The sequence below is a fragment of the Lissotriton helveticus genome, chromosome 3_1 (genome assembly GCF_964261635.1).
Source record: "Lissotriton helveticus chromosome 3_1, aLisHel1.1, whole genome shotgun sequence".
NCBI lineage: Eukaryota > Metazoa > Chordata > Amphibia > Caudata > Salamandridae > Lissotriton > Lissotriton helveticus.
Genome location: NC_136061.1, coordinates 124,048,120 through 124,069,942, shown reverse-complemented (window position 1 = coordinate 124,069,942; position 21,823 = coordinate 124,048,120). Strand labels below are relative to the sequence as shown.

Here is a 21,823-nt window from a genome sequence, read left to right as displayed (position 1 = left end):
TTAACACATTTTTCTTAGCAGCTATCCAAGGAATTAATAGTCAGCTGTTCCTTATTTTGTTGAAGTCTAAAACAGTACAACAGCAGCTCTTCTCAAATAATCATTGATAAACTAGCACCTTTCTGAGTATAATATATAAAAGAGATAAGCTGAGCCTCACGGAATTCCAACAAACCGAACAGCACTAGAAGATGTGCTGGAAAAATGGAGAAACCATAGAATCCTTAAATTCACTAAAAACTGAGAAAAACACAGATTTAGTCCTGCTTACCAGTACATCTACTTCAAAAATAGATTCATGAATCCTTAAACAACCCTAAATCCCTCTTCAAAATGATTAATCATTAACGCAGCTGCACTCGAAAACCTAAATTCAGTTTTCAACAGCTTCAAAGACGTGAAAAAAGGTCATACTTTAAAAAAGTGGACATCAGTACCGGCTGTAATGCTTCACCCTATGCTAACAAATAGCTCAACTAACAAGAAGAGTAAATATTCTCATTATTGCTAATATCAGGTCAAATTATACCACTGCTGGAAACCCTAATCTTGACACTGAAGTCTTACAAAACCTGAGACCAGTTTCAAAACTTCCCTTCCTAGGTAAATTCATTTAACAGCAGCTACATTACAACTCCTGCATGACAGTTCCCCTTTGACCTCTTGGATTTGTTCCAATATGTTTTTTGCACCATATTTATTGCTTAAACTTCAAGCCTCCAACTTATATAACCCAATGGAGGTTCAATGGCTTGAACGTGGTTAATATCGATTTCCATATCTGTAAGCAGCATTTGACACCGTTGACCAAAAGACCTTACCTCAACCCACCTGCCATGAAACTATTAAAAAAAAAATAATCTTCCTTCTGTTCTTCAGACTATCACACCCTTCAGTACAAAAAGGTCTATAACGACAAGTAAGTCACCCCCACTTCTCTCTACAAAATCCCTCTGCTTTATCATCAACCATAAGATTACCAATATTCTACACATTGCCAAGCTGATAAAGTCTGCCTCCATTGAGCTACTGTTTCTTAAAAAGTCACCCTTCCAATCTGACTTCAGGTCCTGCTCTGCCTGCACCTAGGCAGCAGAAATGCCTTCCATCTTTTTCCAAATTTGCACTACTTCCTTTCAGATACATTGTCTATGGCAGCTCACTACTTCAAAGGGTGATGTGATTTTTATCCCCACCATTTTAAGAGTCATTAACTGACTTCTGCAAGCTAGGTGTCATGCTTCATCATATGGGCTCTGCTCCTCGTCAGACTGGCGCTGCAATGTCTGACGGGCTCCCGAAACCGGGGCTCTTTATCGGAGATCTTTTGTTCCCGCCATATGGTGCATGTGTGTGAGAGGGCCTGGGGAGTGTGGTCGTGACGTGGGTGTTAAGTTAAAAAAGGTGAGTCAGTCCACATATAAAATTTATTCTCGTAGTAGACTCCCTTGGTTAAAAACAAAGAAAGGTGGTGTGGGAGGGGAGAGACAATGACCCCAGTACTGCTAGGGTCAATTGGACTACTACCCTCAATTATCGGTCGACATGTTTCTTGCCTGATGGCAATTCTTCAGGACCTAAATAAGATCGTACCACACAGTGAAAATGCTAGTGACAAATATATATACAAAAGTGAAGGGTTAAAACTTGCAGGTAGGTATATGACCGTATTGTAGTCAGAAATACCAAGATGCAGGCTAGTCAGTCCTGCTGCAGTTTGCAAAGCCTGTAGAAATAAGATAAGGTTCTTAAGAACAGACATAGTACAGAGCAGCTGCATTGATAAAGATTATCACCCTGTAAGTATAGTGAGCACACACACACCCACAATAACTGTGCTAGTTAAAAGACCGAGCATAAATGTTGCTAGCAGTGGCAAACCATCGATGTGATAGATTAGTACCAGCCATTACATGTGTCGGTCGGATTAGGCATGAAGAAACAACATGGTATAATGCTGTACCGTCTGAGGAATATAATCAGGGAAACCTTACCCTAAACCGGATCCCTGGTGGACCTCTCAGTCTGCTCCCGTGGGACTGGCTGGGGAGGTATAGTACCTATTTTGCAGGAGACAATAGTTTTGTGTACAGTGTATGGTCTCGTAGCAATAATATTTTGGGGTGCTGGCAGGTAGGTGTGGACTAACCAATTGGCCTGCCAAACGAGGTAAGGTAGAGTGCCTCCCTACTAGCCCTAAGCAATCGAGTCCTCCGGTGTGTCTCCCACTGCCACAATCGGCCAGGGATACACCCACCAGAGGGGCGAGGGCGGACATCCAGGCCAGCGCCAGCCGTCCCCGTGCTGAGCCCCGAACTCAGCCTCAGAGGGCCAACGCGAGCCGGCATAGCCGCCGGGCAAGGTAGCCGCGCCCGCCCCGCATCAATAGCTAGGCGTGCTGCACCGTAGTGCAGCGGGAGACGGCCACCCGGGGAGTCAGTTACTCCTGGGATGTCAAGGGGGTTGACGGAAGAGCTTACCTGGTCAGACGTTGTTGTACCATGGCGTCTACCTTAGAAAAAATCTCACCTCCGGCGGCAGCAGTCCAAACGGTATCACCTACCCCACGAACAGCGTCTAGGTAATGGCGCAGAGCAGCTGGTAATGCTCTCTCTGCGCGGACGATATTTAAGCGCCACTGAGATTGTCTTCCGCGGCGTCATTCTCCATTGAGGGGCCGCCCCACCCCGGACAGCGCATGCGCAGTGTCGAGGGAGATTAACTAGGGGTCGGGCTGTTGGCTATGGCTGCCATATTGGAATGGTGACAAGTTGTAAGGAAAGCAGGATAGTGGCTGTACCGCTCAAGGGACTGTGCGGTGGAACGGATAACTGCGAGTGTCCACAAAGCAAGGTTTAAAAATTTCAATCAGACCCTGCTTAGCCCGGAACCAGGGACTTCCCCCACTCATCACTGCGCATGTGTGTAAAGCGCGATTTACTAGGAGAAGGTCTGGTGGCTATAGCGGCCATCTTAAAGTGGTGGCGATTTAAATGGAAGTGGGTAGGGAAGTAGGATGATGGCTAACCTGTTAACAAGGCTGGGCAGCAGAGCGGATGACTACGAGTGTCCAACTGACCAGGTGGTGAATTGTCAACTGGTCTCCACAAACCAAAGAACCAGTTATAAACATATCATAACTAGTAGTGGACATTGCATGAGGTAGGGTCACAGGGTCATGTTCCTAGAGATACCCATGGGACGGAGTCATTCAATCCAACCAGGTCCAATCGAAGACGATGGACTCATCTTTGTTCAATCCTGAACAAGGCTTTTCTGGAAATGGCTGGGTGGGCTTCTAACACCAACCAAGTGAGACTGTCTGCCGTGTGGTTGTTCTGGGAAAAATGTTCGTATAGTCTGGTATGCGTTTTATGGCACCTGATGTTGCTCTTGTGCTCTAAAATCCTTACTTTTATGTTCCTCATGGTCATGCCTATGTAATTTTTGCCGCAAGGGCAAGTGATCATATAGATACATTTGGTGCTGTTACAATTGGTGTGCTTGCGTGGATGTTGAGGCGCTTTACACCAATATCCCTCAACAGGCCACTCTGGACGCAGTTGAGTCCACTCTACTGTTGGAAGACTGGTCTTCTCCAACACCGGTTTCATTTATCATGGCATGTGCATCCCTAGCTCTGACTGAAAACTTCTTCCAATATGGTTCCCAACTCTACCACCAAGTCCAGGGGACCTCGATGGGTTCTACCTTTGCTCCTAGCCTGGCATGCATTTACATGGCTACCTTTGAGGAAAGAGTTATCCAATCTGCACACAATCCTTATCGTGAAAACATCACTTTGTGGCGCAGGTACATCGACGACATCCTGGTCTTCTGGAAGGGTGATCGTAGTACCTGTGAGGCATTTTGCAGCTGGATTAACCACCAAAATGAATACCTTAAGTTCACGGAAACAATATCAACCACCACCATCCCTTTCCTGGACTTATGCATTAACCTCAACCCCACCGGCTTGAGCACGACTCTGTTCCGTAAAAGCACTGACAGAAACAGCCTTCTACTATTCCAGATCCATCACCCACGGGCCCTGAGGGATAACCTGCCCTTTGGCCAATTCCTCCGCATTAGAAGGAACTGCTCGGACAATGTAGATTTCCAAAGGGAGGCCACCCTGCTACAACACAAACTACAAGACAGGGGTTATCCCACCAGACTAATAAAACAGTCACGGAAAAGAGCCTTGAATAACCCTAGGTCAAACCTGCTGGAAGAACACCCTAAAGTTCAAGACGAGTTGATAACGTGTGTGACCTCGTTCACTCCCAACTCAACATTCCTCAAAAAAACTATAAACAAACATTGGTCAATTATCAACTCGGGAGGGTTAGAAATTCCCAAACCCAGATTCGCATTTAAGAGAACTGCTAATCTGAAGGATGCCTTAATACACACCCGCCCGAGACATAACAACAGTGATAACCAGAGGAGATTGTGGGACCTTCCCCCAGTGGTAGGCCACTTTCCCTGCGGAGGATGTGCGGCATGCCCTCAGACATCCCAATGCAAAGAAGTAAGATTGTCTGACACATTTCGGTGGCAACTACGCAAGCACACCAATTGTAACAGCACCAAATGTATCTATATGATCACTTGCCCTTGCGGCAAAAATTACATAGGCATGACCATGAGGAACATAAAAGTAAGGATTTTAGAGCACAAGAGCAACATCAGGTGCCATAAAACGCATACCAGACTATACGAACATTTTTCCCAGAACAACCACACGGCAGACAGTCTCACTTGGTTGGTGTTAGAAGCCCACCCAGCCATTTCCAGAAAAGCCTTGTTCAGGATTGAACAAAGATGGGTCCATCGTCTTCGATTGGACCTGGTTGGATTGAATGACTCCGTCCCATGGGTATCTCTAGGAACATGACCCTGTGACCCTACCTCATGCAATGTCCACTACTAGTTATGATATGTTTATAACTGGTTCTTTGGTTTGTGGAGACCAGTTGACAATTCACCACCTGGTCAGTTGGACACTCGTAGTCATCCGCTCTGCTGCCCAGCCTTGTTAACAGGTTAGCCATCATCCTACTTCCCTACCCACTTCCATTTAAATCGCCACCACTTTAAGATGGCCGCTATAGCCACCAGACCTTCTCCTAGTAAATCGCGCTTTACACACATGCGCAGTGATGAGTGGGGGAAGTCCCTGGTTCCGGGCTAAGCAGGGTCTGATTGAAATTTTTAAACCTTGCTTTGTGGACACTCGCAGTTATCCGTTCCACCGCACAGTCCCTTGAGCGGTACAGCCACTATCCTGCTTTCCTTACAACTTGTCACCATTCCAATATGGCAGCCATAGCCAACAGCCCGACCCCTAGTTAATCTCCCTCGACACTGCGCATGCGCTGTCCGGGGTGGGGCGGCCCCTCAATGGAGAATGACGCCGCGGAAGACAATCTCAGTGGCGCTTAAATATCGTCCGCGCAGAGAGAGCATTACCAGCTGCTCTGCGCCATTACCTAGACGCTGTTCGTGGGGTAGGTGATACCGTTTGGACTGCTGCCGCCGGAGGTGAGATTTTTTCTAAGGTAGACGCCATGGTACAACAACGTCTGACCAGGTAAGCTCTTCCGTCAACCCCCTTGACATCCCAGGAGTAACTGACTCCCCGGGTGGCCGTCTCCCGCTGCACTACGGTGCAGCACGCCTAGCTATTGATGCGGGGCGGGCGCGGCTACCTTGCCCGGTGGCTATGCCGGCTCGCGTTGGCCCTCTGAGGCTGAGTTCGGGGCTCAGCACGGGGACGGCTGGCGCTGGCCTGGATGTCCGCCCTCGTCCCTCTGGTGGGTGTATCCCTGGCCGATTGTGGCAGTGGGAGACACACCGGAGGACTCGATTGCTTAGGGCTAGTAGGGAGGCACTCTACCTTACCTCGTTTGGCAGGCCAATTGGTTAGTCCACACCTACCTGCCAGCACCCCAAAATATTATTGCTACGAGACCATACACTGTACACAAAACTATTGTCTCCTGCAAAATAGGTACTATACCTCCCCAGCCAGTCCCACGGGAGCAGACTGAGAGGTCCACCAGGGATCCGGTTTAGGGTAAGGTTTCCCTGATTATATTCCTCAGACGGTACAGCATTATACCATGTTGTTTCTTCATGCCTAATCCGACCGACACATGTAATGGCTGGTACTAATCTATCACATCGATGGTTTGCCACTGCTAGCAACATTTATGCTCGGTCTTTTAACTAGCACAGTTATTGTGGGTGTGTGTGTGCTCACTATACTTACAGGGTGATAATCTTTATCAATGCAGCTGCTCTGTACTACGTCTGTTCTTAAGAACCTTATCTTATTTCTACAGGCTTTGCAAACTGCAGCAGGACTGACTAGCCTGCATCTTGGTATTTCTGACTACAATACGGTCATATACCTACCTGCAAGTTTTAACCCTTCACTTTTGTATATATATTTGTCACTAGCATTTTCACTGTGTGGTACGATCTTATTTAGGTCCTGAAGAATTGCCATCAGGCAAGAAACATGTCGACCGATAATTGAGGGTAGTAGTCCAATTGACCCTAGCAGTACTGGGGTCATTGTCTCTCCCCTCCCACACCACCTTTCTTTGTTTTTAACCAAGGGAGTCTACTACGAGAATAAATTTTATATGTGGACTGACTCACCTTTTTTAACTTAACACCCACGTCACGACCACACTCCCCAGGCCCTCTCACACACATGCACCATATGGCGGGAACAAAAGATCTCCGATAAAGAGCCCCGGTTTCGGGAGCCCGTCAGACATTGCAGCGCCAGTCTGACGAGGAGCAGAGCCCATATGATGAAGCATGACACCTAGCTTGCTGGGTGTGTGAGGGTTCTAGTTCCAACTAGGGGATTCCCCCCACTCACTAGCACACACACACCGCTCTATCACTCTTCCCGGGGAACTTTTGTACATCCCTTTGTGTCATTAGTCTGTAGGACGAGTACACTGGACCCCGTAAAATATTGTCCTAACTTAGTTCCCTTCTTGTATTGATCATTAACTGACTTGCCAAAGAAGCCAGAACCCACTTCAGAATATCTTGCATCATGTGCTAAGTTGTTCTTGTGGCATTACCCACATATCTGAGCAACTACCTCTATAGTAGGAAGAAGCACGAGAAGAAAAGATTTCTACTAGAACGATCTATAGTCAAGAATATGGAACAGTCTACATGAAATAAAATCAGACTTCATCCATATGTACCAGCATTCAGAAAAGACCTACATTTTCTGTTTGTCCTGAAATGCCAGACTTACCCAAATATGCTTGCTCATCATAACCAGGTGTCACTTTGATATGTTAATTTCTATGCTATATAGTTACATGTGAACCTATCCGCCGTGTACACTATATTAATATATTTAATAGGTAAATAAAGAAATGGTCTCAAAAATGTCTTTATACTTGCAAGATGACTGAAATAGTTAATTAAACTGGGTAATAGAAATGTGTTAAATTGCAGCCCTTGCGAATATCAAAACAAGTATATTAATTACAGTACTAAAACAAATTATTATTATATGTTATGAAAATTGTGATGGTTATGCAGAAATTATTTTTCTTACAGTTGGACTTGATTACTGACCTGTTGGGAACACCATCACTGGAAGCAATGAGAACAGCTTGTGAAGGGGCTAAGGCACATATACTCAGGGGTCCTCATAAACAGGTACTTATTTAGATGTGGTAAACTTATTTATGGGAATACATTATATTCTGAGTACTTGGACTCACTAATTTAGAGAAATATTTGATACCAACTGTATTGTTTCAAATGCTCTGCACTTTCTTTTCTACCGGTTATTGTTCTGATGCTTTATGAAAGGCAACCCCTATTTAGCGACCACTATGAGACTGACATAAGATAGAATTTGAGTTTGACCGTTGGAGATACCTAAAGTATTTGAGGACTGCTAGGGAGACTTTAGGTGCATAATCGTCATCTATTTATCACAATCATATACCTCTAAGAATCCAGGCACAGAGGTTTAACAGTTATTTACAAATATTGTAAACTTTAGAGGTAGGGCAAAAATGTGTACTCCTAAAACGTCTTTAAGAACAGTTTGGGATATTTTTGGACATGGCCCTTCTTAGAGGGTTTTCCCTGAAACTTTGTCCTTCTTGTTTTGCAACTCTTTTTCCTTGATCAGACTCTAGACACTTTCCCACTATATTGCAGTGGGAAAGTGTGCTCACCCTTCCTGCACATGTCAGGATAGGCAGTGTACTTGATTGGTTTAGGTGTTGCACTAAAAAGGTACCCCACATACCCAGGGCACTTTCTAATATGGGGATGCCGCGCTGATGTTTCCACCCACCTGTATAGCCTATCAAAAATGTCTCATACTCAGGTTGGCCAGTCTCAGTCAGAAGCCAACCCTGAGGGGGCTGTTCACTACCACCAAACCGGGGTAGAGGAGGGGGTGTGTTGGTACCTCTCTGTGTGCTCTGCCCAAGTAGGGATGAAACCCTACGTGGGTTTTCACTACCGAGGGGTTCGGCTCTCCCTATGGGACACTTCTTGGGTGTGACAGATTCTCTTGTTGAACCTTGGGGTACTTTTCCCACTGTAAATGCATTGTGAAAGTGCACGCGCCCTTCTCACACACAGTAGGAAGTGGAGCTCACTTTTTCTAAAGCTTTGATCAGGTCTGCCATTGCCAGCCGGTGGGTGCGCACTTGCACCTATTATGTTTTGAGACCCGGGTCAAGCTTGACAGTGAAGGCTGGTGTGCGCACTTACACCAGTGGTGTCTTTGAATGGGTGTCCAGTGTGTCCTCAGCACTGAGGGTATGCTAAGCAACTCGCACCAATGGTGCTGGTAAATACGTGGCCAGCCTGCCATTACAGGCTGATGCGCGCAGATACGCGTTTACTCAGACTAACCTGTTTAAGTCACTAGCCAGTCTGAGAAGACCTTTCAATTCCACCCGAGTACCTAGAGGGTACGCCTTAAGGTGTGAAATGAGATGTAGGTGAAAGGCATGGCAGTTACACAGGTGAGTTCCCTGCTCAGATAGTGAGGAATACCCATGTGTGTTTTCACTACCTATGAGGGCTACTCTTCCCATAGGCTAACATGGGGAAATGGTAGAAATCCCCTCAGGCTGCAATTGTGAATTGCAGTGGAGCAGCCTCATGATGTTTCCTATCATTGAATTTGAGCAATAGCCCCATGCCAGTGATAAGGGAGGCTTTGTCGTGTACATAGAAATGCCACTACTAGAAAGTAGATCAGACTTGGGATATGCCGGGCGGAAGGGCTGATTATTTCCCTCTATGTCACTAAAGAAATTACTTGGTGTTTGGAGCTCAGAGAGACCTGTTTGGCTTTTGTGTTGAACCCTCTCGATTTGTACGAGATTACACATAATTAAGGTCTACAGTGAGTACCTCTCAGTATTCATAATCTTGGATTTTGTGATCCCTACTCTTCTCTACCAAGCGAGAGGTTTTTATAGCAGGCTGTTCTGAAATTCCTAGGTCTGAAGAAGACCTAGTGTGATGTGTTGTTGGTACACACTCTTCATTAAGGTCAGAAATGTTGATGATAAGAATAAGTACATCCAAGGAATAAGGACATGTGTTCGAAGATATAAACTAAGGATTTAGGGATGCCCAATTGAGTTACCTTTTCTGTGTTTGTTGATAATGTCGAGTATCTTCATCGTTTGGATTTTTGCTCTATGTAATGTACCTTGTATGTGGCACTTACGTATGTAACCTTATATGTTGTGTGACAGTCATGTGTGGTAAAGATATAAGCTGATGTATTGTTTTACACAATATATGAATTCTAATATATTGTGCACAGTTTTAAATACTTAGGGGGTTATTAGTATAGCGGGACAAAACTACCTATAACTCACCACTCTACCGTGCATTGTGTTGTGAGAAAGAATGTAATTTGAGAAGTTATAAGTGTTGTTATGAATGCTATTATTTCACATGCTATAAGTGAGGTAGTATGCAAGGGAGTAAAGAGTGTATGGAAAAGGATGAGTTCTCTTCCAGGAGATACTCATCATTAGTCATAAGCAGTGAATAATCCCCACCCACGTGCAGGACACCGGAGCATATGCAAAAATACATATCTATGTGTATGTTTAGCTAAAAAAGGGTCTGAAGTACCTACAAAAACATACATATATACATGTATACATATATAAACATGCAGCCTACCATAACTCAAATTGGCTAAAATGCCAATATTACATGGGTTTTTCATTAAAACGAAAATAATCTCATACATCATTTCTGTATCAGAGAACATACACTCCATTAACGTTCCAACACAGCCCTTTATTTGCAGAGAAAAAGGCATGTAATAACAGGCAATTAGCCCATAGGCTGCATTATATGAAAAAACATCACAGTACTAAAAAAACTGGCACCCCACCTTTAAGAATTTCAGGAACCTGGACATCGTGCTGGGAGCCCCCTGCTCCCATTATGCACCACAGGTGACAGGTTAGTTCTTTATTTCCGTCTCCTTCTGTCAGGATCCTTGAGGATCCTGGAACATTGAGCTCATCAATGTTTGATTATTCTAGTCAGAAATTGGTTATTTCATCTCTGTACGACGTTATGTGACTGCTGACAACTTTTTCAGTTGTTTTCTGACAATTTTGAGAACTATTTACTGTCAGAAATGCCAGCTTTATTTAGAAAATGCCCCTCCTGTGGGAAGAAACTGGCAAAATCAGATCCACATTCTGTCTGCATTGTTTTGTTTACCATCATCACACAATCCAGAGAAATGTTATTACTTCCAGCAATTTTCCAGAAGAACTCACACCAGAGTGATCTCCAGGAGAGGAGACTCCTTCTGTCAACCTTTCACCACGATGGCTAGAGTGTGTTCGACACTGGAAGGTTCCACACAGAAGTCTGGGCATGGATTTCTCCCGAACATACTTTCCATCCAGGGTCTCTGGTGGGCCTCCTCCTGCTACTGCATCCATGAGGGCATCTCCACGCAGGTCCCCAAGGAGAGCTTCCAGCCAGAGTGTCGCCAATTGATGATATAGGTTCTGTGCTTGGGTGCCAGCAACTTGAACATTGATATATCCGCACTGATGGTTTCTTCGTCAGTCATATTTGAAACCCTGCACCACAAATCCTCGGCGAGGCACCTACTTCCTTGGGCTCTGGGGCTGCTAGAACCAACGATGCAGACTTTTCTGACTCCGGCTACAGCGGGTTTAGCTCCCCCACGTATATTTCTAAGAAGACAAGACCCCGGAACAGATCCCCTGTTTCTTCGATCAGATCCTCCACCAGATTAGGTCATAGTGGCCGCTGCTAGGAAAACACATCGAGCAGCAACATCCTCCACAGTCCCTCCGGAGAAGGACAGTAAAAACATGGACTCTTTGGGCAAAATGATGTGCAATACATCCGCATCAGGAATGAAGGTGGGTAGTGCCTCTGCTCTTCTGGGGAGGTATGACAGGTCCCTCTGGGACCCTTTGGCCCGATTCCAGGAGAAGCTGTCTAAAGAGGACTAGCAAGAGTTTCATGAAATCCTGCAGGAAGGCGGCTTGGTTGCAACCCAGGTCATTAGCGCAGCTGCGGATGCATCAGATCTGGCTGCGCATGGCTACTCCCATGGAATTTGCGCTAGACGCTCAGCCTGCTTGCGTCTCACTGGGCTGAAACCTGATGCACAGCAGAGAATTGTAAATCTTCACTTCAATGGCACGTCTCTCTTTGGATCACATGCAGATGAGGAGATGTCCAAAATGAAAACGGAGTTGGACACTCTGAAAGCTGTTGGGCTGGAGAAACGAAAGGAGTTTCGATGCAAGTTCCGACCTTAGGACCGTCGCTCTTTCCAGCAGAGGGTTCAAACCCCTCACTGGTTGACACAGCATCAACCTCAGCCCAGGTCTCACCATCAGCCCAGGTCTCACCATCATCTGCGAAGGCCTGGTCGTGAAAGGGGAGGTGCAAGACAAATGTCTTGTACAGTGAAACAATCTTCAAAACAATGAGCTATGGCTTCCCCCATTCCCGTTAACCACTCCGGAGGGGAGGAGGGGGAGTATTAAGTTTCAACTGGAAGAATGGAAGAAAATAACAAAAGACACGTGGGTACTGAATATTGTGCAGAATGGCTGTTTGCTCAGATTCAAATCCCCATCTCCATCAGTGCCTCCTTGAGAAAGTTTCCTCCAAAAACACCACTTGTTGCAAGTGTAGGTGAACAGTATGCTGCAGAAAGATGCCATAGAAGCAGACCCTGCTCTGCAACGAAGGTAGGGAATCTATTCTCGTTACTTTCTGGTACAGAAAAGAGGCCCTACCAGAGAGTGCAGACCAATACTCGACCTGAAATTTTTAAACAAATGTATCCGCAAAGAAAAATTACAGATTTCCAGGAAACATCTGAAATTCCTGCGGTTTCTGGTAGCTCTTAGGCACTTCCAGTACAAAGTTCTCCCGCTTAAATCAGCCCCGCACGTTTTCTAAATGCATGGCAGTAGTAGCGGCTTTTCTTTGCTAATAAAGGATATTCATATATCCTTAAATGGACGACTGGCTTCTGAAGAGCTCGTCACCCACTTTGCTTCAGAGTCATTGCTCATACTGCCTTCTAGTCCTGAACAATCTGGGCCTACAAGTCAACTACAAAAAGTCGATCTACAACACGACACAAAAGATCCACTACCTGGGTGCAAGGGCAAGCGTATGTCCTTTGGGGGAGAGGCTATCCTCAATCTGCGTAAAATTCTGCAATCTTCTCCATTCTCAGCATTCCACAGTCAGACATGTGTCCTCTCTGCTAGGCTCGATGGCATCATGCATCTTCATTGTACCAAATGCCAGACTACACATGCGTCCTCTGTAGTAATCTCTGGAGAACCAGTGGACACAGATATCAGATCGCTGGGAGGACCGTGTGTTTCTCCTCCAGTCGGGCAAGGATGCCATCAGATGGTGGATGAAGCATCCACATCTGCTGAAGGGGGTTCCTTTTCACCAGGACCTGTCTACTCAGACAATGGTCACGGATGCTTCCCTTCAAGGTTGGGGGGCTCATATGGGTTCTCTCCGTTTGCAAGGGCTCTGGTCAGAGATAGAACAAGGTTATCACATTATTTATTTATTTATTTATAGAGCGCAAGCCTGTCACCCAGAGGGCATCCTGGCGCTTTGATCAGAGAACCACGCACTAGGCTAGAGCAGTCGCACAACCATTACTTAGGAAAGAGGTGTGTCTTTAAGGCCTTTCTGAACGGGAGATAGTCCTTGTAACTCCTAAGAATGAGCGGGAGGGAGTTCCATAATTTAGCTGCAGCCACCCTAAAAGAGCGGCCGCCCATCCTCACTCTTTGAAACCTAGGCACCACCAGCAGGTGAGCCGATGACGACCGCAAGAGCCGTGGGGCCGAATACCATGCAAACATTTTTTGCAGCGGGATAGGTCCCAAAAGGTGTACAGCTTTAAACACCAGACATGCCGCTTTAAACTGGACCCGTAGATCTACCGGGAGCCAGTGCAGATCTCGTAGCGCAAGAGTGGAGGAGCTAGACCTGGGTCGGGAAAGTGCCAATTTAGCGGCCATATTCTGCACCCTCTGAAGCTTCCCAATCAAGCTTTTTGGGGCCCCCAGGAGAAGTCCCTTGCAATAATCAAGCCGGCTTAATATAGTCCCACGGACTATTTCCGGCCTGGCCTGAGCAGGAAGAAGAGGCAAAACTCTGCGTAGCATACGGAGCAGCATCATACATGTTCCCGTGGTTTTGTTGACATGTAGGTCTAGTTGTAGATTAGGACCAAACATAACCCCAAGATTACGTGCTGACTCCGATGCCAGCACTAGTTCGGGAAAAGTGCTCGGCCAGAAGTCCGTGGGTAAAGCCCGCGGGATACGGTCAGTAGAACAGTGGAGCACCTCCGTCTTCGAGCTGTTGAATTGCAAAGAGTTGGCTCGTAACCAGTCCGCTGTGGCTGCCATACAGCGATGGAAGGTGCTCAGCGAGACCGCGTTATTCCCTTCCAAGGAAAACACCAGCTGAGTGTCATCGGCATAATTAAATGCCGAGACCCCAAAAGATTTTATTAGCTGGACTAAAGGGCGGAGGTACAGGTTGAACAATATCGGGCTGATGGCCGAGCCCTGTGGGACCCCCTGTCCTATTTTCCTTGGCTCCAAACTGAAAGGCGGAAGTGAAACCAGCTGTTGCCTGCCCTCAAGGTACGGAATCAGCCAGTCTTTAGCCCCCCCCACTGATCCCGCACTCCTCCTACCTCCGGACCAGGGTCCGATGGCAGACCGTGTCGAACGCGGCCGACATGTCGAGCAGCACCAGAAAGGCTGCCCGACCACTGTCGACACGCGAACGCAGATTGTCCAACACGGTCACCAGTGCGGTCTCCGTCCCATGTCCAGGTCGGAAGCCGAACTGGGCCTCGTCGAACCACCCGATGTTTTCCAGGAAGCCGGAGAGAGAGCGAGTTACCCACTTTTCCAAGATCTTGATCGGAAAGGGAAGCAGGGAGATCGGCCTGTAGTTGGAGAGACAGGCCGGGTCCAACGTTGGCTTTTTTAGCAGAGGCGACACCACTGCTACCTTCCAGCTTTCTGGGACTGACGCCGACTCCAAGGATTGGAGGCAGATCGAAAACAGAGGCGGGAACAGTTCTTCATGAAAAGCCTTCCAAAACTTGGGGGGCAACGGATCAAGCGGAGTCCCCGATGACACCGAGTACGCAGTCTTACAGAATTCTTCAAAGGAAGGGAGGGGGAAAGAATTCAACCGTGGTAGCCTGGGTGAAATGGTCGAGGCACCCGACCCGAGGGCCATGATAGCCATCTGGGGTCGATTGGGTGAGCTGCCCGGAGCTCCCAGATCAGAGATACCAGTGCTCGTCTGGGGTCGACTGGGCTGCTCCCCCGGAGCTCCCACACCAACCGGCTGGGGTCGACTGGGTGAGCTGCCCGGAGCTCCCAGATCACCGACACCAGTGCGCGTCTGGGGTCGACTGGGCTGCTCCCCCGGGGCTCCCACACCGATCGGCTGGGGTCGACTGGGTGAGCTATCCGGAGCTCCCCGATCCGAAGCACCAGTGGGCGTCTGGGGTCGACTGGGCTGCTCCCCCGGAGCTCCCACACCAGCCGGCTGGGGTCGACTGGGTATGTTACCCGGAGCTCCCATACCAACCGGCTGGGGTCGACTGGGTGAGCTATCCGGAGCTCCCAGCCCCCTGTCAACAGGACTGGCAGGGCAGGCCTCCGCAGATGCGGGATGTATTAGGCCCGCCAAGATCTTAGCGGTCTTCTCCTCGAAGGCCAAAGCCAACGAGTCGCACAGAGCCTGAGAGGCCCGCACGGAGTTAGCCGCACAGACCGGGTGGGACAAGTCCTTGACAATTTTAAACAGGGCTTGGGATTTGTTAGGCGCCTGTAGCAGGGACGTTTGTATAAAGGTCGCCTTGGCCTGCTTGATCTGATCCTTATAACCTCTCAATGCAAGTCTAAACGAGACTTTGGCCGAGGGGGAGTACTCCCTTCTCCATGCTCTTTCTGCCCGTTTACAACTCAGTTTCAGGTGTTGTAACTCCACCGTATACCAAGGAAAAGCCCGATTCACCCTCGCTCTTGCTTTTCGAAGAGGCATAATATTATCGAGTGACTCGGTGATGGCCCGGCAGAAGGAGGAGTAGCTATCTTCTACTGAGTCCCTCAAGCCAAAATTGGCAGGTATGAGAGGGGGCAAAGGAGCTAGACTGAGCAGACGGGACCAAGGTCGACCCACTTGCGAGAGTCCTACCCCTGCAGCCTCTGGGAGATTATCCCCTAAGCATAGGGAGAAGACCACAAGCGCGTGATCCGTCCAACATTGGACTAAGATGTCAGAAATCGCAGCCAAATGGGCGCCCGCAAAAATAAGGTCCAGCATGTGGCCGCCCCTATGAGTCGCGGAACCAACCAATTGTTGCAGATGGATGTCGGCCAGTGCTTGGCAGAGTGACAAAAACGCTCCATCTAAGGGACCCCCGTGCCATAGATTGAAGTCTCCCAAGACTAGCAGGTTGGAATGAGTATTTGAGAGGTCATATACCAAATCAAGGAACTCCGACAGAGAAGAGGCCGAACCCGGCGGCCTATAACATAGCACGCCGGATGCCAGTGTTCTCTCTAGATTACTAAACGAGAAGCCCATAAGCTCAAAGCCCGAGATTTCGCGGATTTTAAGCTGGGTAACATCCAGCTGTTCACGGAAAATGATACCGATTCCGCCGCCACGATTCAATGGTCACATCAACCTCCTAAACTGAGAGCGGTAGACCTAGCACTTAAATCACTGTTCCCTTCCTTCCATTCACGTTCCCTGTTGGTTCAAATGGACAATACCACAACAATGCATTATCTGAACAAACAGGGGGAACCCAGTCGAGACTACTCTCTCTGGAGTCTGACCATCTAGAAACGGTTTCTTGCAAGAAATTTGGCCAATGTGGTGATTCATCTCCCAGGAACTCGCAACGTCCAAGCAGACGCCACAAGTTGGAACGTTGTAAAAACTCACGACTGGGTACAAAGCAACGATGTCTCGCAGGATATTTTCCACCAGTGGGCAGTTACAGACATCGACCTGTTTGGAGATGTGGCAAACGCAAAATGCCACGTCTTCGCATCCAGGTTTTGCCAACCAGGGTCCCAAGAGAATGCACTTTTGATAAAATGGTCTCAGACATTACTTTACGCTTTTCCTCCAATTCCATTGATACCCATGGTGATCAACAAGTTCCACAGGGCCAAGACCAGAATGATACCGGTACTGATCGCACCAGAATGGCCTCATCAGTGGTGTTACCCGGTCCTTCTTTATTAATTATCAGAAGTTCCGCACAGTAGGTTATGCCGACAAGACTTACTATCCAAGATCGAGATAAAGGTGTTCCACCCCAACCTCGCATCTCTACGATTGACGGCATGGTTCTTGTAGTCCTTCAAAATCGGCACTTAGACTTATCTTCTGACTGTATGAAAATACTTAAAGAAGCCAGAAGAACTTCCACCACAAAATCGTACGCTTTCAAATGGAAGCGATTTTACTTATGATGCATGGACAATGGTCATGATCCTGTTCGGAGGTGAAGAGCAGGTGATTATACCGTATTTATTGTACCTGGCCAAATCTGGCTTTCAATTTTCCGCTATAAATGTCCATCTAGCAGCTATTACAGCATACAGAAAGTCTCCTATGCAGGTTTCCTTTTTTCAAATTCATGTGGTTAAGGATTTTCTTGAGGGGTTAAAAAAGGTCCACCTACCGATCAGAATTCTGTCTCCACCAATGGAGCTTAACTTAGTTCTTGCTAGATTGATGAGTGCTCCATTGAACCTATTCACAGAGCCATTCTAATGCACTTCTCATGGTAGATCGCTTTTTTAGTGGCCATCCCCTCTGCTCGCTGAGTGAGTGAGATTCAGGTTTTGTGCTGTAAAGAGCCTCATATCGTTTTTCATGCGAACAGAGTGGTTCTTAGAACCCATCCGAGTTTTTCTACCTAAAGTGGTCTTGGAATTGCATATTAATTAGGCCATCACTCTGCCTATGTTTTTCCTAATCCTTCGAACCCTCCGGAGAGGTCCCTTTACTCACTAGAGCTTAAGAGGGTCCTGAAATTCTACTTCGACAAAACCAAGGCATTGAGAAAATCAGACTTCCTGTTTGTAAACTATGGTTCCATAAATACTGGTTGTGCAACTTCCAAACGGCCCATCTCTAGGTGGATAGTTTCTTGTATCTCTTTATCTTACCAGTTATCCAACAAGTCCCTCCCGGGCAAACCAAAGGCTCATTCTACCAGGGGAAAGCCCTCGACCATGGCTCTCCTTAGAAATGTACCAATTGCAGAGATTTGTTAAGCGGCCACATGGGGATCAGTGCACACTTTCACTTGCCATTACTGTTTGGACTATGACACACAGGTGGATGCTCAGTTTGGGCAAGCTTCACTAAGAACTCTGTTTGGATAATTCATCCTTAAAGTGTTATCTTTGTTGTAATTATGCTGTTGCTCGTCTGCGGGAAAGTGGGTATGGGCTTGCTATTCTATTCAGTGCTTATGACTATTGATGAGTATCCCCTGGAAGAGAAGGATAAGTTACTTACCTGTAATCCTAGTTCTCTCCAGGGGTATACTCATCAAAGTCATAAGCAACCCTCCCGCCTCCCCGGACGAGTATTGACAGTAATGTAGCGTTTTGCACAGTATGTCCTGGTTCCTATAGGTTAGTACACAATAAAAAAAACTGACCTAATTGTCACCTGTGGTGCATGATGGGAGCAGGGGGAGCAGGGGTCACCTGGAGGTCTTAAAGGCACTGTGTCCATGTTCCTGGAATTTTTAAAGGTAGGGTGCCAGTTTTTTTGTACTGTGATATTTTTTCATATAATGCAGCCTATGGGATAATTGTCTGCTATTACTTGCCTTTTTCTTTGAAAATAAAGGGTTGTATTGGAACATTAATGGAGTGTATGTTCTCTGCCTATTTGAGTTATGGTAGGCTGCATGTTTATACATGTATATATGTATGTTTTTGTAGGTATTTTTTACTTTTTAGCTAAACATACACATATATATGTTTTTTTGTATATACTCAGGGAGCCTGCACGTAGGTGGGGATTATTCAGTGCTATTGACTTTGATGAGTATATCACCGGAAGAGAACTAGGATTACAGGTAAGTAACATCCTCATAGTTAATGTAGCGTGGCGAGTGTGGTGGCCACTGTGTTCGGAGGTGTGTGACTTGTAGTAATTTGAAGGTGGTGTGTAAATAATCCTTCTCGAGGGAATGAAGGCTGTCGCCGACTGGATGAGGAGCAGCCGTCTGAAGCTGAACTCGGACAAGAGGGAGGTCCTCATCCTCGGACCCACCCCCTCAGCCACGGATGACTCCTGGTGGCCGACCACACTGGGAACAGCACCAACACCCACCGACCATACACGCAACCTAGGAGTCATCCTCGACTCCTCCCTCTCCATGTCTAAGCAGATCAACGCTGTCTCCTCCTCCTGCTACAACACCCTCCGCATGCTCCGCAGGTTCTACATGTGGATCCCGACCGAAACAAGAAAAATGGTTACACAGGCCCTCGTCAGCAGCAGACTGGACTACGGCAACGCACTCTACGCAGGAATCCCAGCCAAACACCTACTACGACTACAACGCATCCGAAACGCCTCCGCCCGACTGATCGTCAACGTACCTTGCCGCAGCCACATCACCCTCCACCTGAGGGACCTACACTGGCTCCCCGCCGACAAGAGGATCACCTTCAAGCTCCTCACCCACGCACACAAAGCACTCCACAACACCAGACCAGCCTACCTGAACAGCAGACTCCGCTTCTACCCCCCACCTGCCAGCTCCGCTCCACCAGCCTCGCACTTGCGGCTGTCTCCCACATCGAACGAACGACCTCCGGCGGCAGATCCTTCTCCTACTTTGCTGCCAAGACCTGGAACACCCTTCCTACCCAAATACGACAGACCCAAAACCTATTCGCTTTCAGAAGACTCCTCAAGACCTGGCTCTTCGAGCAGTATCAGCACCCCCACCATCAGCCCCCCTTCCCTCATCGACTTGGGACCCTCACGGGTAAGTAGGGCGCTCTACAAGTACTCCGATTGATTGATTGATTGATTGAATTACAGCCTTACAATTTTTTAGGTCTGTGTATTTTAAGTAGGGTTTGTATACCAACAGTGTTTAATGTATTTCTAACTATAAATTGTCCTTAACCTTTGCTTTGTTTACTGTATGTTAATGGTTTATATTTTTTAACAAAAATGTGTTTCAAATCTGTGTGGACTGTCATTAATTGTAGTGTTGTAAACTGGAGTGTAGTACAGTACATCGAAGGAGAGTGTCATGGAGTCGAGTACTGTAGTGGGAAATAGAGTGGAGTAGAATGGAGTGACCTAAAATACAGTGGAGTGGAGTGGAGTATTGTAGATTGTAGCCATGTGTTGTGCAACGCTGTGGTGTGTCGAATAGTAGAGCTGAGTGTTGTGCAGTGGAGTGTGGAGTGTCATTGAATTGATTGGGTGGAGTGTCATTGAGTAGAGTGGCACTGAGGGTAGCAGAGTGTTGTGAGTGGAATAGAGTGGAGTTCAGTGGAGTAGAGTGTAGTGTTGTGTAGTAGAGTGTCAAAGAGTCTCGTACAGTGTAATGTTTCACAGTAGAGTATCAATATTTGTGAGAACACAGTGCATAGTAGAGTGGCAGGTTATAGTTAGTGTTTTCTAGTTAACGAGATGAAAAGCATGTAATGAGGACCGCTATTCATAATAATTTGAGTGGAGTTTCATACAGTACAGTGGAGGAGAGTGATGTAAAGTCTTTTGTCATAGACTGGAGTATTGAGGATTGGAAACGAGTGGAGTAAAGTAGTAGCGTATCATACGGTGTACTAAGGTGTTATAACGTGTATTGGCATGGTGTCTCATATAGTGGAATTTAGTATCATAGGCATGAGCAGCATGTGGTACAGTGGAATTGTGTGTTAAACAAAAAAGTAGGATGCCATCGACTGTCAGAGTGGAGTAGAGTGTTTTAGAGTGGGGTAGGGTGAAGTAGAGTGTCATAAAGTGGAGTATTGTCAAGTGGAGTGTCATAGAGTACAGTGGAAAAGAGTGTCATGGAATGGAGTGCTGTGTCATATAGTGGAGTGGCGTATCGTAGAGAGGAGTTGAGTGTCATGTCATAGAGTGTCATACAGTGGCATAGAGTTGCATAGAGTCTAGTACAGTGTTGTAGAATGGAGTTGCATACAGTGGAGTAGAGTAGGACAGTGGAGCGAAGTATAGTAGAGTGGCGTTGAGTGGGATAGAGTGGAGTACACTGGAGTGAAGTAGTGTAGAGTAGAGTACAATTTCATAGAGTGGAATGTCTGACTAGTGGTGAGGAGTACAATGGAGTGGAGGTGCATAGCATACAGTCGAGTAAAGTGCCATAAATTGGAGTACCGTGTTGTACCATAGAGTGTAATCCCACTGCATTGGAAAGGGATGTAGATTACAGGAGAATGGAGTGGCATACAGTCTAGTTGATTTTTGTAGAGTGGTGTACAGTACAGTGTTGTAGAGTGGACTGGCATCCAGTGTTGTATAGTACATTTTGTTTTATTTTTTTATCAAATTACACATGACAGTCATACAGTAAACACTGTTGAACATTTACACCCATATCCATCGGCATCATATTCGAAACAGCTAACTATGCAAATAACACAGCCTGCTTGCTGACATTCCTGAGGTTCGGCGGTGAGTTACCTCCATTTTGCCATCAGATATATATATAGTTTAGGTCTCAATGCTATTACTGCTTTGTGTCACTGTTACTCATCCACAGCATTATGAACATTTATCCCTCAATGTAACCAAAAAACAAAACTCCCCAACCATTGTTCCTTGCCCTCGTCGACATGTTTTCCTGCACTTGCATAGGGACACGCGTCACTTCGTGCTAGCACCATATATACATCATAAATACTTTGCCACACCTACTAAACGTAGTCTACTGTTCGCTCTGTGTAGTTGGTCCACTACAGTTGCTCCCCACAACCAGAAACTCTTGGACAGACACCCCTGTCCCTCAATTTGTCTGCACCAGCGATTATGTATCATCCCGGAGGTCCACACCCCCTGACCCAAGCCACTGCACAAAGGGATCCATATGTCTATTGGTCTAGCTGCAGCAGGCATTAGTTCCCAATAATTTGTCAGTTGATCCCTACTATATGTTGCAGCCCAC

The 21,823-nt window shown here is 46.8% G+C and overlaps 1 protein-coding gene across 1 annotated transcript in view; it reads left to right on the top strand.

Moving 5' to 3' along the window:
* NLK (nemo like kinase) overlaps positions 1–21,823 on the top strand; it is a 996,575-nt gene that overhangs the window by 672,620 nt on the left and 302,132 nt on the right. The window contains exon 7 of the mRNA XM_078679349.1: positions 7,606–7,707. Coding sequence (XP_078535475.1) covers positions 7,606–7,707 — 102 coding nt within the window. The remainder of the gene's footprint in view (positions 1–7,605; positions 7,708–21,823) is intronic.